Source organism: Callorhinus ursinus, unplaced genomic scaffold (genome assembly GCF_003265705.2).
Source record: "Callorhinus ursinus isolate GAN/ISIS: 27379988/994484 unplaced genomic scaffold, GSC_fseal_2.0 scaffold1, whole genome shotgun sequence".
Lineage (NCBI taxonomy): Eukaryota > Metazoa > Chordata > Mammalia > Carnivora > Otariidae > Callorhinus > Callorhinus ursinus.
In genome coordinates, this window is record NW_027397063.1 from 79,393,981 (window position 1) to 79,417,162 (window position 23,182).

The window sequence follows — 23,182 nt, forward strand, 5'->3', positions numbered from 1 at the left end:
GGAGCCCGATGCGGGACTCGATCCAGGGACTCCAGGATCATGACCTGAGCCGAAGGCAGTCGCTCAACCAGCTGAGCCACCCAGGCACCCCTTTAGTTTTGTTTTTTAAGGAAGAGTTAAGTCAGATGCTTTTATTTTTGGATTCATAGCTTTTCTGATGTGCCAAAATATGTTACAGTAGAATTGCATTCTGATTTAACAAATGTTTATTGAGCATTAGTTAAATTAGGTAACATTCTAGGTTTCCAGAATGAAAAGATTTACTAGACATCAACTCTTTCTTCAAGTAGCCTAGTCTAGCTCTAGCATCATACACATACACACAAGATAACCATTCGGTGTGGTACATACTGTACCTATAACAAACTATAGGATTAGCATAACAGAGAAAGATCCCCCTCTAGGGTAGTGAAAGAAAGGACTTCCCCTGCATTCAAATAGGAGGAAAGAACTTAGGAACACATGAGATACAAAAGCATGAGATAGCATAGCATATTCATGGTGCTACATATAATTGGCACTCACTTGAATTTAATGTGTAATGTGAAGAAGGGTGGGGGGCATGGAATTGGAGAGATGAGTCTGGAGAGATAAGTAGGGTGAGATTACAAAGGTAACTGTGTGTCATACTTAGAAATTTGGCCTTTATTGAGAAGACCAAAGGGATCATTGAAAGTGCCCAAGTAAGGAGTGATGTGATTGGTTTTGTTTCACAGATAATGCCCTAGCTGTAGCGTGGCACATGGACTGAGCTGGGGAAAGAGGAACTTGGGGGTAGTAATTGTAGGCTATGGATGATGGGGAACTAAACCAGGTTCCAGGAGAAAAGGAAAGCTGATGACAGAGACCAGAGAGGTAGGATTGATAGGATTTGGTGAATGGTGGAGCACTAGGGGTCAAGGTAAAAGTTAGGATGACTTTCAGGTGTAATGAAGTAAGGTCAGATTTCTAAGGAAAACGAAGTTTTAGGGAGGGGAATAAGAAAAGTAGTGTGTTTTTTTTTTTTTAAAGATTTTATTTATAATTTTGACAGACACAGCGAGAGAGGGAACGCAAGCAGGGGGAGTGGGAGAGGGAGAAGCAGGCTCTCCGCTGAGCAGGGAGCCCGATGTGGGGCTCGATCCCAGGACCCTGGGATCATGACCTGAGCCGAAGGCAGAAGCTTAATGACTGAGCCACCCAGGCGCTCCAAGAAAAGTAGTTTTGAATATAATAATCTAAGCTGCCATGTAGTGCTATGACTAGAAATTTAAAAATTACAGTTGAATTCAACATTTATTGAAGCAGAATGTTTTTAATTGTGGACCTTTTTTAGGGTAGACATTAGTGTGAAGTGTCCAAACAATGCTAATAACCCTTTCAGAGTTGTTTTTTACTATTTGAGATGGATGTAAGCACCTGGGATAGCTTCTCTCCTGGTCTGATAGAACAAATTCGGGATATACAAAATGCCAGCCCAAAATCGACATTGTTCCGCCTGCAACCCTTAGGATATTCTTGGACATAAGCTTGAACTCTGTCTGAACAGGGTCTAAATGTGATGATTTTGATTATTTTAAGTTGTACTCATGAATTAGAGGGTACAGAAGTCCTGGATGTTTTTCTATTTTCTATTTTCTATTTTCATTTTCTATTAGTAAACAGGAGCTCACTCTGTCTTAGCTTTATCCTTGACCATATTTTAACTTAATTGTTCAGTAGGAGCAACGGAATGTAGTGGTTACCTCCATGGTCTCTGAATGAATTTAAATCCTTATCCTCTTAAAGATAATGTGGTATGTATACACAATGGAATATTCCTCAGCCATAAAAAATGAAATCCTGCCATTTACAACACCATGGATGGAGCAAAATAAGTCAGCAAAAGACAAATACCATATGATTTCACTCATGTGGAATTTAAGAAACAAAACAGATGAACGTAGGAAGGGGAAAGAGACAAACCAAAAAACAGACTCTTACCTATAGAGAACAAACGGAGGATTACTGGAGCGGAGGTGGGTGGGGGCTGGGTTAAACAGGTGATGGGGATTAAGGAGTGCACTTGTGATGAGCACTGGGTGTGGTATGATGTTGAATCACTAAATTGTACACCTAAAACTAATATTACACTGTGTGTTAACTAACTGGAATTTAAATAAAAACTTAAAAAAGTAAATCCTTACCCTGTTAGTGGCTGTTTTCCCATCTGTTAGCTCAAATTATAAAATAACAAAACTATATATGTGTGCATGGTGCAGACCCTCCATAAATGGTATTGTCCATCTTGAAGTCTTTGTAAATCTCTAAGCCACTTGGCTGTTTAGCTTTTTTTCCCGTTTATGACTTACTGCAGAATTTATTTAGGGAAGGGCATATAATTGAAAACAGGGCTCTGCAGCCTCACTGCTTATGGATTTTACTGCCTTATCTTTTACCGTCTCTCCCCATCCTTCCCAGCCTTTATTATTAGCCTTCTACCCTGGCAATTTGGAATCTACTCACATTCAAGTAGTTATGGGTTTCCTGATAGGGACAGTGCAGAATGATGCTCTTTTTCATTGTTATGTTTCTTAGTTTCATTACTATGTTTCTTAGCCATCTCTCTGAGCTCAGATTAAGCTGAAAACCATAAATGTGTTTAATAATGATCATGCCTGTAGGCAAAATCATGAGTTAAAATCAAAGACTTGAAATGTCTTTTCACTTCTCACTATGGGTTGCAGGAGTAGAATGGCCAGGTGTTTCCAAGAGGGGAGGAAGGAGCCACGAGGAAAACCAACTTAGGTGTACTTTGTCTACTGACTAAAATCTTTCCTAGCCACATGCTTTGTGTGAGTCCATAGTATTTTATTCTAGACTATTCATAAGTGCCACAGAAGCCTAAAAGTGGAAGCACAAAATGCATCAAGACACAGAGTCAGCACTAAAAAACTAGGATAGTTATTACATGGGTTTTTAAATCCATTTAAGACACAAGTAAGCCCGTGTTCATTTAGTTAGCATGAAAGTTTCTTAACATTCCGTATTATATGTATAATGTGATTGAATTGCTTAAAATACATTAATGACAGTTACTATTTAATGATAAGCTCTGGTGGATGTTTTAGTAAAGAGAATAAGTGCACATGCGTTTATCATTTTACTAGAATTTAACCTTTGAGTTTAGACTTTCATAAAACGAGACCGACATATAAAGAGATTTTTATTATATATTTTGGGTTTAAGTATTTCAAATTAAAACTTAAGAATTGCTGATAGAAACTGGCTATTTACTTGCTAACTTTTACTTCCTAAAGCTTTCATTTAGATGGGTTATTACTAAGTGGCAAATAATTAGTAATTTTTTTTTGCATTTAACTCATACATACAGTGAGATTTAGCATAAAAATTTTCATGTTTTATAACTTTAGTTTGCTTTTTATTTCCTAAGTTAAAAAAAAACCCTGCAAAATATTGGATTTATTCTGTGTTTGACAGAAATATCAAATGTCACCTTAATTTATCTTGGCCTAAATTATCTTTAGTGAAGCAATTGACTCACATGATTTCCAAAGACTGCCCCCCATTCCCCCCTGCTGCCCAGCTTTAAAGGTAGATGCTATTCTTTGAGGAAAGTTATGTGCCATGGCTAAATTTTATATGTACTAGAGATTTTATATCATATTTTATGTAATTAAAGTGAAAAGGAAAATATGTAAAAGTTAATATGTTTGGATTTTGGTATTTCTTTTGTTTAAAACGTATTTGACCTTAGCTAACAGTCTGGGATTCCAGATGGTGGATTGCGATTTTGAAAGATTACAGAGGTCTTTCATTTGTGTCCTATAGCATGTTGCCACTAGGAGAATAAATTCTTAGACGTTTTCTTCTGCTTTTAGGATTTTCTCATTCAGCGTTTACCTTTGGTATAGAAAGCCATATCAGTCAGTCTAACATCAATGGTGCCCTCGTCCCACCTGCTGCATTGATTTCTATCATCCAGAAAGGTCTACAGTATGTAGAGGCAGAAGTTAGTATTAATGAGGTAAGGAAAATTTATTTCAAATACTCTTGTTTGTCCTTAAATCTGCTATCTGTTTGTTCATTCATTATCTGATTTCAGCTTCACCAGGTTAACAAAATTGAAGGGTGGTGTTCCTTATGTCACAGTCAGGTTGAACAGGCAAGGCCTGTTGACTCTGAACTGTAAGAACCATTAGTTCTAGTTTATTTCCCTTTCTTTGGTTTTATAAGTAAATAAATAATTTTCTTTAAAACAACAACACCGTGCTGTGAAATGCTGAGACCACAATTGACGGTCTGAAAAATTAAAAAACCTCAGGTTATTTGCTTATACCTGATTTTGGAAGGCAGTTTATAATTGAAGCCAACTCTTGATACTTTTGCCTGTCTAATAAGGTCCATATATAGGTAGTTTCATTCAGGTGTCGGCCAACTGTGACCCATGAGCCAAATCCTGCCTGCTTGCCTGGAACACAGCCACACTCATTCACTTATATATTGTTTTGGCTACTTTGGTGCTACAGTGGCAGAATTGAATAGTTGTGACAGAGACCTCATGTTCTACAAAGCCCAAGATAATATACTGTTTGTCCTTTCACAGAAAAAGTTTGCAAACCCTGGTCTAACTAAAAAATTTCATATATGGTCAGGATTTATAAAATGGGGGGCTCTTTATGTTATTTTCATTTCATAGATTAACATGGCTCCCCTTTCCTTTTGCAAGTATTTTTTAAAACAAGCATCCGTGGTTTCTACACCAATATTTATTGCTATAATTATATAGTATACTAATTCTGACTTCATTATTTTTTAGTTTCCTCCTCTCCAAAACTGAAAAGTCCACTAGTATTGTGTCCTCGTTGACTTTTAGTTCTTTCCGTCCCAGAGTATCTTTTATTGCAGAGGGTGAGAAACAGTTTCCATCAGTGGACAGAATTGAAGTCTCATGGTATCTGAAAAATAAATGTTTTACAGATTTAATATAGTACTCTACAATGTATCTGTTGGTATTAATATTTTTAAGTTACTTAAATTCTCCTACTCCTCAAATATTCCTTGCATTGGACAACTCAGAAAGATGTGCCATGTTTTTGTAACTCAGAGCGCCCCATCACCCCACGGTAGGTTATCTACCAGCTTACGTGAGTTGGGCCTTACACATGCATAGTCCTAGCTCATTTGCCCAGTTTCTATTTCTGACTTGTTCTGTCTCCTTGTGCCTGCTGGAGAACTTTTTATTAATTGTGAGCTTCCTAATATCAGTGAGAGGAGCTTTGGAAAATTATGGCAACTCCATAAAATTAAAGAGCACAGTCTCAGAGTTACGATGGTACATTTCAAATGGTAGTGTGCCCTAGAGAGCTTGTTAAAACATGGGTTCCTGAGCCCTTCAGAGATTTCGATCCTGTAGGTTTGACTCTCCATTTATAACAAGCTACCAGCTGTGATGGTAGTGCTGTTGGCCCTCAGGTCACATTAACAATAGTGTCAGGAGATCTCCGTTGCCATTGACTGGCTGTGTGACTTCTGCAAGTCTTTAAACCTGATTGTGCTTCCATCTCACCATTAGTAAAATGAGATGATTAGTTGGCAGAATATCTGAGGTCTGTTTCTTGTTTTAATACTTGAATCAAATCACAAGAAATTTTTGAGTCCAACAAAGCTATTTTAAAAGTTTTTAGTTGTAAAGAAGTGTTTATTCTGATGTGGCACCGAGTCTCCTACCATTGTATGAACTCTTTCATAACGGCCATTGCTTTTCCCGGACGGAATTTTGGAATCTTAATGAATCACTTTTTATCTCCTGGGCCTGCGTTTTATTATTCCTTTCAGTATTTCGGCTTTCTCTGTGCAGTATTTCACAGTATGAACTAGGTGAGGAGCAGGAAAATTTAAACAGCTCTTTGCAGTCGCTTCACCCTGAATGTGTTCTCTTTCATGTTTCTTTTCTCAATTTTCCACATCCAGGATGGTACCTTGTTTGATGGTCGGCCGATAGAGTCTCTGTCCCTGATAGACGCCGTAATGCCTGATGTAGTACAGACAAGACAGCAAGCTTACAGGGATAAGCTCGCACAGCAGCAAGCAGCGGCCGCCGCCACCTCCACAGCAGCCACAAACCAGCAGGGGTCTGCAAAAAATGGAGAGAATACAGCCAATGGGGAGGAGAACGGAGCACATACTATAGCAAGTGAGCGGAAAGAATTTCTAAAAATTCCTTTGCAGCAAAAGTAATTTTGCTTCATGTGGATATCTCCTCTTCCAGACTGAAGTAACATCATCTGTTTCATTTATGCCAACTTGTTTCCCTAACTTGTATCACAATTCAGATTCTTGCTTCTGAAGCTCCAGAAAGCTAGATTTACTTTCATGGATTTTATTTTCTTCCTTAAATATTTAGAAACCATTTTCTACTGTTAGATAAATTTTGTTGTTTGCATTTGATTTCTAAAAAAAATTTGTAATACTGGTCATTAACACAGTAATGCTCTGACATGGAGATACAAAGGCAGCTCACATGTTATGTGAATGATAGCAGCAGCCCCTACTGGCAGAAACTCAGTGTTGACATGGATTATATTTAATTCAGACCATTTTATCATTTTAGCCTTGTTTGGCTCTAAACTTTTTCACTGCCTCCCCACCACCCCAAACACATACTCTTGTACATCTTTTAAAAATTGTAGGGTCATACTTAACTAAGGATGGGAATTTATTTCTCATGTACAGTTATTTTCACATTACCTGACATAGGTGGGGAAAAAAAAAGTTAGACTTTTATATTATAAGGCAGGTATTCACTGATTAAGAATTATCCCCCCCCCCAGGATGTTGTAATATTACTTACCTAACTGGCATTTTCCACTTGTTTCTCCTGACACAGATAATCATACTGATATGATGGAAGTGGATGGGGATGTTGAAATCCCTCCTAATAAAGCAGTTGTGTTACGGGGCCATGAATCTGAAGTTTTCATCTGTGCCTGGAACCCCGTTAGTGATCTCTTGGCATCGGGGTATGTTTCTCAAAGTGAAACTAAAATGTATTTTTAAAAATATCGTACTGAATTATTGCACATTTTATAAAAGCATTACTTATGTTTTCAAGTTTTTGTTGCTTTGTGGTCCTTTTGCCTCTGTAAATCTTTATTTCTTCATAACATAATCTTAGAAATTATTTTTTAAGATTTATTTATTTTAGAGAGCAAGCGAGCACAAGTGGGCGCGGGCAGTAGGAAGGGGGGAGAATCTCAAGCAGACTCCCTGCTGAGTGTGGAGCCTGATGTGGGGCTTGATCTCATAACCCATGAGATCATGACCTGAGCCAAAATCTAAAGTTGGTCGCTTAACCAACTGTGCCACCCAGGTGCTCCCATAATCTTAGAAGTTTTAATTAAACCTACTTCTTCAGAAGTGCCTAGGGTCCCCAAAATGGAGACTAAGGAAAATAATTGGAATTGGAGATCCCTGAGAGTCTAGTTTTTATTTGCCTTATTAATAAGAGCATATAAATATGTTACTTGATTCTGGGATACTTGAGAATATCACAAGGACTTAAAATATGTTGCATACTTTATAGGTCTGGAGACTCAACAGCAAGAATATGGAATCTTAGTGAAAATAGCACTAGTGGCTCCACACAGTTAGTACTTAGACACTGTATACGAGAAGGAGGGCAAGACGTCCCAAGCAACAAGGATGTGACATCCCTAGATTGGAATGTGAGTATCACTGTATTATCCATGGTGAATATAGTTCCTAATCTTCGTAAGCTCTCTGAACTGCAGACTAAAGCAGGGTTTGTCCATTTGTTGAGATGCTTTTGAATTTCACTTATAAGAACAACAAACTAGGACTCGCCATTCTCAAATGTGGTGTTAAAAACAATGACTGGTCTTCCAGTAGTCAGACCTCCGTCCAACTTGAAGCTCTTCAGTTTACCTTGCAGCAGAACCTTTGTCCCGCTGGTGGTGGCCCACTCTGTGCTTCCTCTTCCTCTGCTGTAAAGTACAACTGTGAAAATGGTGCCTGCTTAAGTGAAGTAATAGGTGAAAATCAGCAGCAGGCACGTACGAAGGCCTTAACCACTAAGCCCTTTGCTAGGGGATAGGAGAAATCTCCATAATAAAACCATGTTCTTGTTTTTCTCATTTTGTATGGACTGATGAGAACTTCACTGCTGACTGCCTTGTAGGGACTGTTAGTCTACGTTACTTCCAAGCTCTATTCTAGCTGGAGGAATCTTACAGTTCTTGGATGCTCTGTGTCATTCCACATCTTCCAGAGATCACTTCACTGCTCTGACTGGCCAGAAAGTTTGAGCTCCTCATCCATAAAGCTTCACCCTTTCAGTTTCACGTACGTGATAAGCAGCTTGGTTTGTGTCCATTCCCATGATTAATTTGTGGAAAATTTGCATTTTGAAAGTTCCTGTATCTTTTCCTTTATTCCATGTGGCTTTTTTTTCCTTCCTTGTGACTTTGCATCCATTTTTTACCTACTCTCTCAGGTGTAAGAAGCATCTTAGACAACTTCGGCATCTCAAGCATTGCATGGGGTTCACCATTCTTTCCTCAGCAAATGAAAACACTCTTTCCTCCTCTGGCCTCTGTTCGACAGCTTTTGTGTGGCTTCCAAGTCTCATTCCAGCGAATGAGAGCTGTCTTTAAAAATGGTATCTCTAGCTAAATTTCTCAGTGTCTGTGAAATTCTTCCAAAACAGATAGCTAGGGTTTTTGTTTGTTTGTTTTTGTTTTGTTTTGTTTTTAGTGTTCCCTTATAAAATTTCCAGCAATCTGTTTACTCTTTCCCTCCTTTGAAGATAGCAGTTACCAAAATGAGAGAAAGGTTTAGCATGCCATGGTATTGTTTGGTTGTAGGGTCAGAACTAAGAATTATCTTCTCAATATATGGGACCTTATTATATCTTAAGTCAGAGGCCTTACCACCTTGATATGCTATTTGGCTCAGAGACCTATGAGTTAACTTAATGAAATTTACAGGTTACACTGAATAGGATGGTTAACAAATGTTTGTTTGTTGAGCTTGGTGATTCTCAACTCCCAAGTTACAGTTTTCAGAAGTGTGGACTTTTCAAACATACGTTATTCACGATAAACTTGAATCTTCCACTAAAAGGGGAAACCATTATCCTTGATTAATGGTTCTTTTAAGACATTTGGGGTCCAGTAGTTTAAAGGAAACTTCCCATTGTTCAGAGTCTGGAAATTAGCTTTTGCTGTTGGTTTCAGCGCGGCTCCTACTTCCTCAGATAGAACCATATCCTGTCAGGACTGAGTCTACAACCCTTAGTACCATACCAGCATCTGTTTTTCACTTACCTGCACAGCTAAATGGCTTGGGAGGTCTGAAAAAGGTCAATCTTGTTTCCAGTTCCCTTTCCAAAAAGCATCACAAAAGCACTGAGTAAGGCAGGATTTCATTCTGTGTCTTCAGTAGTGTTTACTAATCCCAGCAATAGTGTTTTTAATGCACTCTGTAACTTGCACTTCCATAGATCTGTCCTTCTGTTGTACCATTCATCAAGGCCAGGCACAGCAAGGGAATATAAGATTAGAGAAATTGGTATGGATTTCTCCTCGCGGTAGAGTAGTTCCAGGCAATTGTACTCACTTCATTAACTATAAAGTCAGCCTACACTCTTTTCTGCCTTTTTTTTTTTTTCTTCTAATTGGTAAGGATTTCATATTGAGAAAGAATTAACAAAGGAGAGACACTCAATGATATTTAAGTATCTGATCATCTGAAACGGCAATATTGTTTGGCTCACACACAATACAAGCTTCATTTAGACAGTAAAAGATTTAGAGGGAGGACCATATAAAATCTTCTAATCATAACAAAATGTTTTAGCCATTTTTGCTTTTGACTCTGTTAAATTCATTTTAAGATTGTGATTTTGGTGTCCTTCCTGGTCCACCCCCCTTCTCCCATCTTGAGTCATGTGCATCTGTGAGAATACTGTAGACCTTAGCATGCATAAGGGTGGTGTTGGTCCTGCCCCAGAGTAGTTCCTGCCATTCTTGAGATTTGGTTATAAGGCTCCCACACTGTCTAGATGCTGATTAAATACTAGCTTCATAGCAGTGAAGGGTCTTTTGTAGGTCGTTGGTAGCATTCCCAAATTTTGAAGCAGAGAATGTCAAGATCTACTCTTCCTAGGGTTTAAACATGGAAATAGTCAAATAACAATTAAATGCCCTTTCTGGATTATATAATTGAAGGAAGTGTGTTTCTCTGACAGAGTGAAGGTACACTTCTAGCAACTGGTTCATACGATGGATTTGCCAGAATATGGACTAAAGATGGTAAATGAAGTATTTTTCTTTTTATATGTTGTTGTTGATCTAAGTTATAAAGCTTGAAGTAATTTTCATGTTTCTCTTTTTGAATATTAGGTAACCTTGCTAGCACCTTGGGGCAGCATAAAGGCCCTATATTTGCATTAAAGTGGAATAAGAAAGGAAATTTCATCCTAAGTGCTGGAGTAGACAAGGTAAAAGAACGTTAAACTAAGTTTTATAAAGGTTAGTGTGTTACAGAGTATACCTGAAAGTAGTGTTTTCTCCTGCTGCTCCTATAAACAATAAAACATTTGTATATAGGAAATTCAGGTACGAATTCATGATGATAATGGAAATGCTCTTCGATTTTCTGTCAGCTCCTTCCCCAGTTTACTCATCGGAATGCCATTTATCTTTTATCTTTGTGACCACTCATCTTTGCTGGAATAATGGATGTCATACCTCCCATACTCTGCTTCCTTTCCTTAGTTTCTAGTTTATCTCAGCTGTGAAAATGGCTCCGGAGTGATTCCTTGAGAAATCTTAGAGCCAGTCTATTAGTTGAACTCTTGGTGCTTCATTGAAAAATAAAAAATGCAGGGTCGTTGAAGCTTTTTCCACCTAACTAGGCCCGGAAATATGGATAGGTTGAAAATACGGGCCTTCTTGCTCTTTTGTTTTCTTAGGTCATCCCTTCTACCATACCTCCCAAAATGAATACAGGTCTAAGATGACTTTAATCCAGCGAAGTGTATGCTCATACGCTTGTTAATGGAGTCAGTTGTCAGAAATGAAAGTAGAGAAGAAAAAAAAAGGAAGAAAAATAAAGGAGGCCAGGAATAGGAGGGAAACATCCTATTAATAACCACTGCCACTCTGTAATACTTTACATCCCCAAAGTTATAAAACTAGTGATGGGAGGGTATTTAAAGGAACTGTGAATATATCCATTCCGATTTATGTGTCATACTTGGGTATAAAATGCAAGACATTGTTTTAAATATTGTCAAAATTCAAGCTGCCCATATGTGTAAATGTGAGCTTTAAAAATCTTAATATTGAAAATTGGTTAATGACTTCATTAACCAAGAATTTGCCTCCTAATAGCTAAAAAATATTTGCATTAAATAACATTATTGCCGTTGAGTTTCTTAAGCAATGTAATATAATGTCTGATGGTTTGTAGACAACTAATAGTTACTTGAAGTAAGTTGACTGATGAAAAATCAGGGAAAAATGAAACTACTTAATAGTTATTTTCCCCCTCAAAATGGAGTATACCCTCGTTGTACTATTGGGGATAAAGTAGATATTTAAAGTAAAATTCACTCTGACATTTCCTATTGCTTTAACATAGTTAGGCATCTACTTTATGCACCTATGATGAGCTTCTTTTAACCTCTTAATATATTTTTCTTTTCTTTTCAATCTCAAGACTACGATTATTTGGGATGCACATACCGGTGAAGCCAAGCAACAGTTTCCCTTTCATTCAGGTAAATCTTCACAATTTACATGAGAACTGGTGCTTTCTTCTGTTTTTCTAATTAAACTTTTAAAAGCATATAATTCATTTAAAATCTTGAAATATCAAATACCAATCTTGTTACTAATCCTTTGAGGAGTTGATGTTCCATGACTTTCAGATTGTTAATTGTCAGGGGATCATCAAACGTTTTCTGTGAAATGTACCATTAAAAAATCATTTGCAGCCTAGTGCAATTAGGTTGGTATTATCTTATGGTAGGAACATAGATCTTTGAATCAGGAGGTCTAAGTTTCAATGGCAATTCCACCCCACTTAACAAGCTATAAGACTGAGCAAGTCATTTAACCTTTCTGAGCCTCATTTTCTCTGTAAATGAAGGATAATAATTATACCTATTTGTTATGAGGATAAAACTAATGTATATAATACAACTTTATAAACTCATACAAATTTAGGTGTTGTTATTTCTCATTTTGGACTCCTGTTTCTAAATCAGTCCTCCTGTGCACATGAAATTAAAAAAATAGGCTTTCCCAGCATTGTTGGAACTTTGGTGCTTTACATGGGTTTCTCTTTTAAAAAAATAATTTGATACTTAAATACAATAATTCTGCCCCCCTCCCAGTAGTGTGCTCCTTTCTCCTTGATACAGAGCCATGCATGCACTGTACAAGCTGATTTGTAGAGAGAGCTGGATTTTAGTACCTGCTCTCTTCTCATGCTCTTCTCAGGGAGTTTCCTGTTGATCATTATTAAACTGGAACGAGATGCCTAATAACTGCAGTTGACCCTTGAACAGCACAGGTTTGAACTGTGCAGGTCCACTTACATATGTGGCTTTTTTTTCAATACAACTGCAGTACTGTAAATTTATTTTCTTTTTTTATTCTGTAGCTTACTTTATTGTATGAATACAGTATAAAATTCATATAACATACAAAATATGTGTCAATCAACTGTTTCTGTTCATGGTAAGGCTTTCAGTCAACAATAAGCTATTACTGGTTAAGTTTGGGGGGAATCAAAAGTTCAATGCAGGATTTCAACTGCATGTGAAAGGGCCTAACCCCTGTGCTGCTCAGGAGTCAGCTAAGTTAGAACAGTAGGACTACTTGATTTCACTGCTTCTTTAAAGATTTTGTTACAGTTGAGAAGGGTTTTGATTTGAAAGCTGACTAAATTTAACTGGTTATTTTCAAAATTTTTGGTAACATCCTTTTTCACAAATAGCCAGTGGCACAGCATCACCTTTAAAATTGAAACTTCTGACATTCTGGCTTTTTGTCTTTTTCTATTTAGTGTGAATAAACAAGCCAAATAAGGCACAAAATGACTACTGCGTAGTATCTGGGTAACATAATTGTGCAAGCATCTTGTTAAACAATTCAGCTTGATTAAGGCTTACCACATTAATAAGCATTTACACTTTAGTTGACCTGTTTTACTTCCACCTTTGTTTCTAGTCCTTACCCAGATAGGTTTCTCTTAGGCCTCTGGCTCTTCCACCCAAAAGTTTCTCCTAACTGCTAGGAGTAATGCAAATTTGAAATAAGTTAGCTATATAACGGAAACCACCTTTGTGTTAGAGATGGTGCTCTTTGTATACATGATCCCATTTAGTCCTGACTACAACCTGATGAGGTCAATGGTATCGAAGTAATTTTACAAGTAAATACTTTTTTTTCACCCAGTATATTCTTTCTTGCCATGCTTTTTGTTTTTTTAAAACAGCTTTAAAGAGGTGTAATTTGTCATAAAATGGGCTATACGTATTTAAATTATACAAATTGATATGTTTTGACATGTATATACCATCAAAACTGTCACCACACTGCAGACAATGAATACACCTGCTAGCTTCAGAAGTTTCCTCCTGCCCCTTTGTGATCTCTCCCCTTCATCCCTAGACAACCACCCATGGTCTTTCCACACCAGAAATTAGTGTACATTATGTAAATGGAATCATACTTTTTTGGTCTGGTTTCTTTCACTCTGAGAAATTGTTTTCATTTGCCTCAATTGTTGAGTAGTATTTCATTGTGTGGATACACCACAGTTTGTTTATCCATTCACCTATTAAAGCAGATTTGGGTTGTTTCCAGTTTTTTGGGCTATTATAAATAAAACTGCTATCATTATTCATGTACAAGTCTTTGCGTGGACTTGTACATTTCTCCCATGCAAATGTCTAAGAATAGAATAGCTAGATTACATGGGAGGTATATGTTTAAGTTGTTAATAAACTGCTGAACTGTTTTTCCAAAGCTTACATTTTCCATACTGACTGACATTTTTAGCAACCGTGGATATTCTAGTCCCTCCATGCCCTTGCCAGCACTTGATAAGTGGTCAGTGTCATTAGCTGGGGCCACTCTAATAAGTGGGTATTAATATCCCATTGTGGTTTAATTTGCATTTCCTAATAACCAGTGACATTAGAGCATCCTGTCACGTGCTGTAGATCTTACTTGGTGAAATATCTAATCAGATCTTTGGATCTTTAATTTATTGTTTTCTTCTGTTCTTTATGTGTTCCGGATACAAGTTAATCAGGTATTTACAAATGCTGTCTTACAGTCTCTGGCTCGTCTTTGCATTGTTTTAACAGTATCCCTCTGTGTTAACTCTATTTCAAAGAAAACAAAACAAAACAACAGTATCCCTGGAAGATCAGGAGTTATTAATGTTGATGAGTTCCATAAATTATTTATTTGTTCTTTTATGAATCATGCTTTCAGTGTCAATCTAATTTGCTCTTGTTTTCTATTTGCTTGATGTGGAAGTTGAGGTCACTGATTTGAGACCTTTCTGCTTTTCTAATATGGATATTTAGTGCTATAAATTTACTTCTAATTACTACTAAGTGACATCTCTGCGTAGCTCGCTCTCTCTTTTCCAGTGATCTGTCTTATAAATTCCAGCTGCCTTAGTCTCCCTAGATTCTCAGCTTTGTCTCTTCATTCAGGAAATTTATTGATGTCTGCCTAGAGATTCCTCTTCCCTGTGCCAAGACCTGGACTTTTTCTCCCCCCAAATTGTAAGCTTTGGGCAGTTATAAAAGGGCACATTGATGGTTGGTTCCCATTTTCTCAGAACTCCTGTCTTTTATTGCCTGGTGTCTGTCTACTGTCTTGAATTGTTATCTCATATATTTTGTAAGTTTTCTGATTGTTTTGGGCAGGAGGTAAATTTGGACCCTATTAACTCCATCTTGACCAGAAATGGAAGTCTACCATGCTTTTTAAATTACTATATTTTAATTGCTATGCTAAATTGTCTCCCATATACACTCTTGCAGAAAGCATAAATCATGATTACAGATGAGTTACAATAAGTGGCCATTTCATACCCATTTGTATGGCTAGAAGAAGTAATGACGTTCATGAGGATATGGAGAAATTAGGCCCTTTATACTTCTCTAGTAGGTTTGTAAAATCGTACCGTCACTTACTGTGGAAAAACAGTAGGACACGTCTTCAAAAAGCTAACCATAGAATTAGCGTATTATGATCCAGCAGTTCTGCACCTAGGTATGCATCCCAAAGACTTGAAAGCAGGGACTTGAACAGATTCTTGTCAGGGTTGATAGCAGCATTATGCATGGTGGCCAAAAGGGGGAAACAACCCAGTGTCCATCAACAGACAAATGGATAAACAAAATGTGGTCTACATGTACAGTGGATTATTACCCAGCCATGAAGAGGAATGAAGTTCTGACCCATGCGGCAACGTTACTGAACGTTATATTCATTATGCTAAGTGAAATAAAGCAGACACAAAGGGACAAACAGTGTAATTTTACTTATTAACTATCTAGAACAGGCACATTCATAGAGACAAAGTAAAGATTAGAGGTTCTCAGGAGTGGGGGAAAGGGGAAATGGGGAGTTATTGCTTAATGGCTACAGAGTTTCTGCTTGGGGTGATGAAAAAGTGTGAAAATAGTGGTGGTTGCATAATTAATACCACTGATTGTACACTTAATAAAATGACATTTTATGTTATATATGACCACAGTATTTAAAAATTAATAATAAAATATGCCCAAACCCACTGAAGTGTACACTTTAAGTGGACGAATTTTATAGTATGTGATTTATATTTCAGTAAAGTGGTTTCTAAAAAAATGGAGATGAGTAATAAATGTCTTTCTCTCTTTACTGCATGGGTTTGGTTCATTTGTTACCTTTTTAAATTATGAAGGATGGAGGGGGTAACAAAAATATATCAAAAATAGTAGGACACAAAAATTTTAATCTTAGCTCCAAGATTTTAAAAGATTGTGTAGCCTTATTAAGTCATCTCTACACCCATCTTGGGGCTTGAACTCAGAACCCCAAGATCCAGAGTCTTGTGCTCTTCCGACTGAGCCAGCCCATAGAGATGTATTTCTTGCCTAAAGAATTTGTATCACCTAGACTCTTTTTATTTTAGGAGTAAGCCAAAAGTAAGGACGCAGGTATTCTTAGATTACACCAGTTTTTAACCCTTGTAAATTTTATGAGCCAGGTGTATCACAAAGCACAAATCGCACAGCTCATGTTGCAGCATGCCCTAACTTCCCCCAGTTAGCTTTACTTGGTCATACGGTCTTCGTTTTGTTCTGAACCTAATGGTGTGTTTGTTTGAATGCCACTTCTTACTTCCTCAGCCTCCCATCTCCTGTTTGGCAGACAGCTCTGCATCAGATTAACATCCTGATGCATCATGACAGATTCTTGGCATTCTTTGTAGCATTTTATTATACTTTCAGTTGTTTTCTAAGTTTATTGGATTTTTCAGGCTTTTTCCCCCACCACTTAACACTAGAACCATTTATTTATCAAAGAAACATTTTATTAAAATTATTTTTGAAATGATATCTTATGTAATAGTATTTAATGTCAAAAAGAAAGTGTAGTAGGTACTAGTCAGATTCCAGGCACAAAAACAGAATCCAAACCAAGGTCGTCCAAGAAGAGGAATTTAGTACAAGGAAATAGTTGCAGAGGTGTTGGAAGAATGAAAACCAGAGGACTATGAGGTACCCCGGAGTGTAAGAACTGTAGAAAACCTAAGACTATAGAGAAGGCAGGATCCCTCTGGTCAGTGGGAATTAGAAGGGGAGAAACAAGAACTGCCTGGCAAGAACAGGCACCTTGGAGTAACCGTTGCCACTGCCAGACAACCAGCCTTAAAAGAGAGATGAGAGCAAAATTACCTGTCTTCTTTGTTTCTCTTGACCTTGGGCTCTCGACAGTGTCTCTCACTGTATGAATCCATCTGGAAACCAGTAGGCACAGGAACCTGGGATATGTAATTTGCAAGAGTCCACCCACTGTGTGTTAAGCATAGCAGGACAGAGTGTGGTAAGGAATGGCCCTGAGAACAAGCAGACAATGGGCAGGACAGTCATCGACATGCATCTAAGACGGTGCAATGTGTACAGACAGCAGTAGAGTTCATACATAATGCTCATCAAAGTTGGCCTGTACTTTTGTTTACTGGCTGATTTAAGTTGGATTCTCCTAGAAGCAAACCTGGAGCCAAGCATTTGAGTGGCGTGATTTATTAAGGAAACATTCTCAGGAGAAACAAGTGAGGAGTTGTAGGGATCAGGATGGGGAAGAGGGCGCAGCCTCAGCCTGATCCAGGCAGGGTTTTGGAGTGTTCACTACACGTTGGAGTTTTTCTCATCTTGAACCACACACTAGATTTTTGAATCACCCCCTCTTTCCCCCAAACCCAACTACATATGACCAGCCATTGGGTACTAGCCATTTTTGGCTGGGGGAGGCGGGGGGCAGTGTTGGAGACAGCAGCAGAACAAGGCAATTCTCTGAAGAAGTTTACCCTGGGAGCCCTTAGCACCAAAACACTCAGAAACTGGGACACAGAGCACAGGTAAAGAGGGTCTGCAAAGGAGGGAGCCTGCAGACACCTTTGAAGGCCTGTTGCCCACGAAGGTAGTAGAATACAACCTGCTCCTCACTCTGCTCACTTGGCTTAACAGTCTAATGGTGCTCAGAATACCTATTTTGTAATATGCTCAGTGTGAAAACAGCCAGTTACTATGATGCATAGATACATAACAGTGAGGAAGTGGTTTGTTTTTTCTTTCCCATACACACAAGTTCTGACCTCCTTTATTAAATACTTTATATCTCTAATAATGGGAATATACAGCTTTACTGTAACTTCCTGTTTCCCCTTGTCTCTTAGTGTCTGCTCCGAATGGTAACCTTGTTCTGCAGAGGGCCAGAACGTACCATGTTTTGGCTTGATAAGCTGCAGGATCTCTGTTGGAGCCAGTCTGGTCTGCCCCTGTAGTGCAAAGCAGCCATGATACGTAACCGAATGAACTTGTCTAGGTTTTAATGAAATTTTATTATAAGGACACTAAAATCTGAGTTTTGTATGATGTTCACATTCATAGGTCTTCTTTTGATCCTGTGTCGTCTTTTGATCCTCACCCCCAGCCAGATGAAACGCAAAAACTACCCTTGGCTAATGGGCCATCGCATCCACACTGCTCTAAATCCGGTGCTGTGTGCTCTGTTGCCTAACCCAGTTACTTGCTGCCACTGCGTTAATCTGCATTACTAATTAGAGAGCCTTTGCACCTTGCGGCAGGGGGAGATGAAAAGAAAATCTCCAGTCATACCAGAGCTAAAGTAACTATTAATAGCCAGCCAGCTTTTGGGCATCTGAGGTTTTAAATTCAGCGATGTAGGTTTTAAGTGGTATTTGACAAGAATCAGAAGAAAATGTATTTGCAGTCATCTGCAATATTCCACTTATCAGATGGGTGGATTGGAAATTATTCAGCGTAACATTTGTCTAACTTGTCATTTACAAAGTCCTTTTCACATGCACCATCTCACTTGATCGTCACAGTATCCTTGTGTATTAAGCTTAAAGGTTTTACCCCCTTTTTTTAGATGAGGAAAATAGCATGAGAGGTTAAATGACTTGCTTGGGGCCCAATGGTTAGGGAGTGGCAGAACCAAGCTCCCTTGTCCATTGAACACTCAAGAGAATTTTAGAAATAAAAGGAAGTATAACATCACTTTTAAAGGTTTATAAGTGCGATACCAAGAATGCAGTGCTAGTCATTCATAGAGGATGCTGTCAGGAAGCCTAGTCACCTGCGTTACTTTCTGTTAGGCTGTGTCTCACATAGAGACAACTGAATGGAAATTTAATATTTGTGATATTTAGATGCCCTCATTTTTAAAAATTCTAAAAATTATAAAGTAAAATGCTTAAGTTCCCGTTACCACACTTAACGTCCAGCATGGTTTAAAACTAGAGCTCCTAGATTTCAGTACGTGTGGAATGAATGCAAACCTAGCCCTTTTTCCTTTTCAGCACCAGCACTGGATGTTGATTGGCAGAGCAACAACACCTTTGCTTCTTGTAGTACAGATATGTGCATTCATGTCTGTAAATTAGGACAAGACAGACCTATTAAAACATTCCAGGGACACACGGTGAGTAGCCTTCCCCCCCCCCCTTTTAAAGTGGTTATGATGAATAAGTAATATTACAGAGTGGTTTTTGAAGTATGTATGTTTACTATCCAAAGAGCAATCCAGTCTATAAAATGAAAATGTGAATATTTACTGTTATTTTTAGAATGAAGTAAATGCTATCAAATGGGACCCAACTGGCAATCTTCTGGCCTCCTGTTCTGATGACATGACTTTGAAGGTAATTCGAATAGTGGGGAGACATGCAATGGAGGTGTCACCAAGAATGGGTGCTCTGGCCATTTTTAGATCAGTTAGAATGTCTCTTACAGTTCCTTGAATGCTTAAACATGGGTCAGGATTTACTCTACTTTTTAATAGTTAATCATTGTTTTTTATATTTTATTTTGTGAAGTATTTCAAGTGTTTAAATATAGCAAATAAATTCTACTTAAAAGAGTGTTTGATAGGAATTGTGGTGCTAAGAAACCTCTGTCTTGTCTTCACTTCTAGAAGGTCATATACTGGTGCAATTAAAGTTTATTTGCACATGTAAAAAATTGACTAATAAGCAACAGATCTTTGTAGCATTTGTGGATTTTGCTGAAATTCTGTGAATTGTATAAATTTGATTTTGTGGTGAGAATGTATATCATCCTTGCTGGGAAGCTGATCTATAGCAGAGAATTGCTTAGTTGGTGAGTGAGGCTTGCTGACATGCCAGCATCAGCAGCTCGACATGGATTTATGTTTTTCTTGTCAGAATGACTAAAAGCAAAACTAACACTTTGCACCTGTGCACATCATATTTAGAGAAAAAAAGCGTTTTGAGGTAAAGAACAACCTAATACAAATTTCCAATATTAATGAAGCTTTGAGCCCTTTCCTGCAACATAGTAACTCTCCTGAAAATAATTTTATCCTTGACTCTGCAGTGCCCACGACTGCAGATGTGGTGACCCTTAAGATGGAGGAATCATGAGGGGAAAACCGCTTTTTCCTCCTGTGAACAGACTAAATGTAATCTTGGTAACCTGGTGGGGTTTTTCCCTTAAATACCTGCTGTGTTTTTAGTCATACAGTTTTCTCAAGCCTGAGCTCCCTTGCAGACATTGCTAGTAAAAAGGCTTTTCTTAATGATTTTGTCCGAGTTTACTTTGCATGCACGTGCATTGCAGTCATAAAATGAAAGCCTTGTGGAACAGAGTATGGCACGTATGTGGAGTTGAAAGGCCAGTGGCTGGAAAGTCTACTGAGCAGTTAGAGCAGTTTGGACTTGAAAGTGTTAGCTTTTTGTCCTAACAATAATGAAAGGTCAGAGTTTTAAAGGAGAAATGAGATGGGTCGATATTGTGTAATGGAGCCAAATTCTGAGAACAAGGAACAGGACTCAGAAGATCATGCAAAACCTGAACAGTGGTTTGAGCCAGGCAGGTGGAGGTGCTGGGTGGGCCTGGTGCTCCAAGAAGAACTCTACCCTTGGCATAAACATTTGGGACTTCTCTGCAGGTGGAGTTGGATGAAGTTGTGTAGGGAGAAAGGACAGAGTAAGGAAAGAGGGGAACCTTAGAAATAGAAAGTCTTAAGAACTTAACTCCCAATAATTACCAACTCAAGAGGAACGAGCTTCCAAAAGGAAACTGAGGAGGAATGACCCAAATGGAGATAGAGTGTTCAGAAAAGAATGTTTCAAGGGAGGTGATGGATAGGAGTGGCTAGCAGTGGCAATGCTATTGAAAGGTCAAATGAAGTAAGTTTTGGAACATATTTTGGGGGCTTATTTACATGGAATTATAAATGTCTAGGATCTAAAAACATTATGGGTTTGCTTCATTATCTCTTACTGGGTACATTGCAGACATGTGAAACACACCTAATTTTTGTGAATTCTTTTTGTTGTTGTTGGCAGTTGGGTTTTGATGTGCGTTTGTGTTTGGCAAGATTTACTCCCATGTCTTTATTGAATGATTTTGCCAGAAGTACTCTCAGTGTAGGTTTCTTTACCTCTGTACTCATAGGTTTTCAACTCAAGCAAGGCTAATTATTCTCTACTCATCATTTTGACTTTAATTATTGCTTTGTTATTTTTCATGGTTGGTTCTGTAGGAGTCATTTTCTAAACTTTTATTATGGTAACAAAACCTAACATGAGATCTTCTTAATCAGACTTTTAAGTGTACAGCACAGTATTGTTATCTATGGGCGCAATATTGTAGATTTGTAGAGCTGAAATTTTACACTTGTTGTTTAGCTGGTCCCCCTCTCCTCTTCCCTCAGCCTCTGGCAGCTACCATTCTTTTCTTGGCTTCTGTGAGTTTGACTCTTATAGATACCACATATAAATGGAACCATGCAGTATTTGTCCTTAAGATTCATCCATGTTGTTGCATAGTTCAGGAATTCCTTTTTTTTAAGGCTGAATGATAAATACTCCATTGTATATAATACCACATTTTCTTTATCCATTCATCCATTGATGGACACTTGGGTTGTTTCCATATCTTTTGTGACCAATGCTGCAATGAACAGGGAGTGCAAATATATTTTTAAGACCCTGATTTCAGTTCTTTTGGATAAATACGCAGAGGTGGGATTGCTGGATAATATGAAAGTTCTGTTTTTATTTTTTTGAATATCCTCCCTACTGTTTTTCATAGCGGCTTGAGTCATTTTGCATTCCCACCAATACTATACTACAGGTGGTCTAATTTCTCCACATCCTTGTCAACATTTATTGTCTTTTTTATTTTATAATAAAATCCTAATAGATGTGAAATGATATCTCATTGTAGTTTTTATTTGCATTTCCCTTATGGCTAGTGACATTGAGCATCTTTTCATATACCTATTGGCCATTTGTATATTTTCTTAGAAGAAGGGTCTGTTCAAGTCATTTGCCCATTTTTAAATTGGATTATTAGGGTTTTTGCTATTGAGTTGTAGGAGTTCCTCATATATTTTCAAAATTAACCCTTTTTTTTATAGATACATGGTTTGCATATTTTTTCTCCCATTCTGTCATTTGTCTCTTTATTGTTCCCTTTGCTGTGCAGAGGCTTTTTAATCTTATATAGTCCCTTTTGGCTTTTTGGTTTTGTTTTTGTTGCCTGTGTTTTAGTGTCATACAGGAATATATTATTTGCACGTTGCTTATCTATTTGCCCTTCTCTGTTACAAAATATTTTCTGATTCTAAATCCTAAGAAGAATTTGTAATCTACATCTTTTATTTAAGGGACAATGTTAAAACTAATGCCTTAAACATTTTAGGATCACTATCCAAGGGACTTACTAATGTTGAAGTTTGTACCATCTGAAGCTCTCAGAGTTAATCTTAGAACTACAGCTAATTCAATCTTGAAGCCTCAGAATAGTGAACATTTGGAAAGGACTTAAAGCTAATTTGTCATTTTTAAAAGATAAATATTAAATAAATTCTACATTTTAATTTCTTTGCAAATATTCCCTTGATCTCTAATCATCGTTCTGGTTATACTGCTGATATTTTAGATTGGCCCAATAGTATTTTTAAATGTACCCTTTGTGTAGGAAAATATAATTACATACGTTTTTCTTTTTTGCTCAGATATGGAGTATGAAACAAGACAATTGTGTCCATGATTTGCAAGCACATAATAAAGAAATCTATACTATCAAATGGAGTCCAACAGGGCCAGGGACAAATAATCCCAACGCCAACCTTATGTTAGCAAGGTAATATTTGTGTTTCACTCTTCCTCTTAGGAGTCTCCCGCACAAAAGGCTTCTGATAAATATGACAGAGTTAGGAAAGATTCCATGAGTTGGGAATGTATCCTGCAAAGATTGTTTTTTTGATGGGAACGTTTAAAACTTGGAGTTTTATTCTTATTTCAGGCCATAGTGGATTTTTATATCTGGGGTTATCAAATATTTACTGATGATATCAGATACTGATTAAAACTCAGGTAATTG

General features: G+C 37.7%; 1 protein-coding gene across 12 annotated transcripts in view; it reads left to right on the forward strand.

Moving 5' to 3' along the window:
• Positions 1 to 23,182, forward strand: part of TBL1XR1 (TBL1X/Y related 1) — a 173,331-nt gene that overhangs the window by 140,761 nt on the left and 9,388 nt on the right. For all 12 annotated transcript variants that reach the window (XM_025878598.1, XM_073897046.1, XM_025878604.2 and 9 more), the window contains 10 exons: positions 3,861 to 4,006; positions 5,953 to 6,175; positions 6,869 to 7,001; positions 7,565 to 7,706; positions 10,250 to 10,313; positions 10,404 to 10,501; positions 11,725 to 11,785; positions 19,129 to 19,250; positions 19,396 to 19,470; positions 22,815 to 22,942. In XM_025878598.1, the coding sequence (XP_025734383.1) occupies positions 3,861 to 4,006; positions 5,953 to 6,175; positions 6,869 to 7,001; positions 7,565 to 7,706; positions 10,250 to 10,313; positions 10,404 to 10,501; positions 11,725 to 11,785; positions 19,129 to 19,250; positions 19,396 to 19,470; positions 22,815 to 22,942 (1,192 nt within the window). The remainder of the gene's footprint in view (positions 1 to 3,860; positions 4,007 to 5,952; positions 6,176 to 6,868; positions 7,002 to 7,564; positions 7,707 to 10,249; positions 10,314 to 10,403; positions 10,502 to 11,724; positions 11,786 to 19,128; positions 19,251 to 19,395; positions 19,471 to 22,814; positions 22,943 to 23,182) is intronic.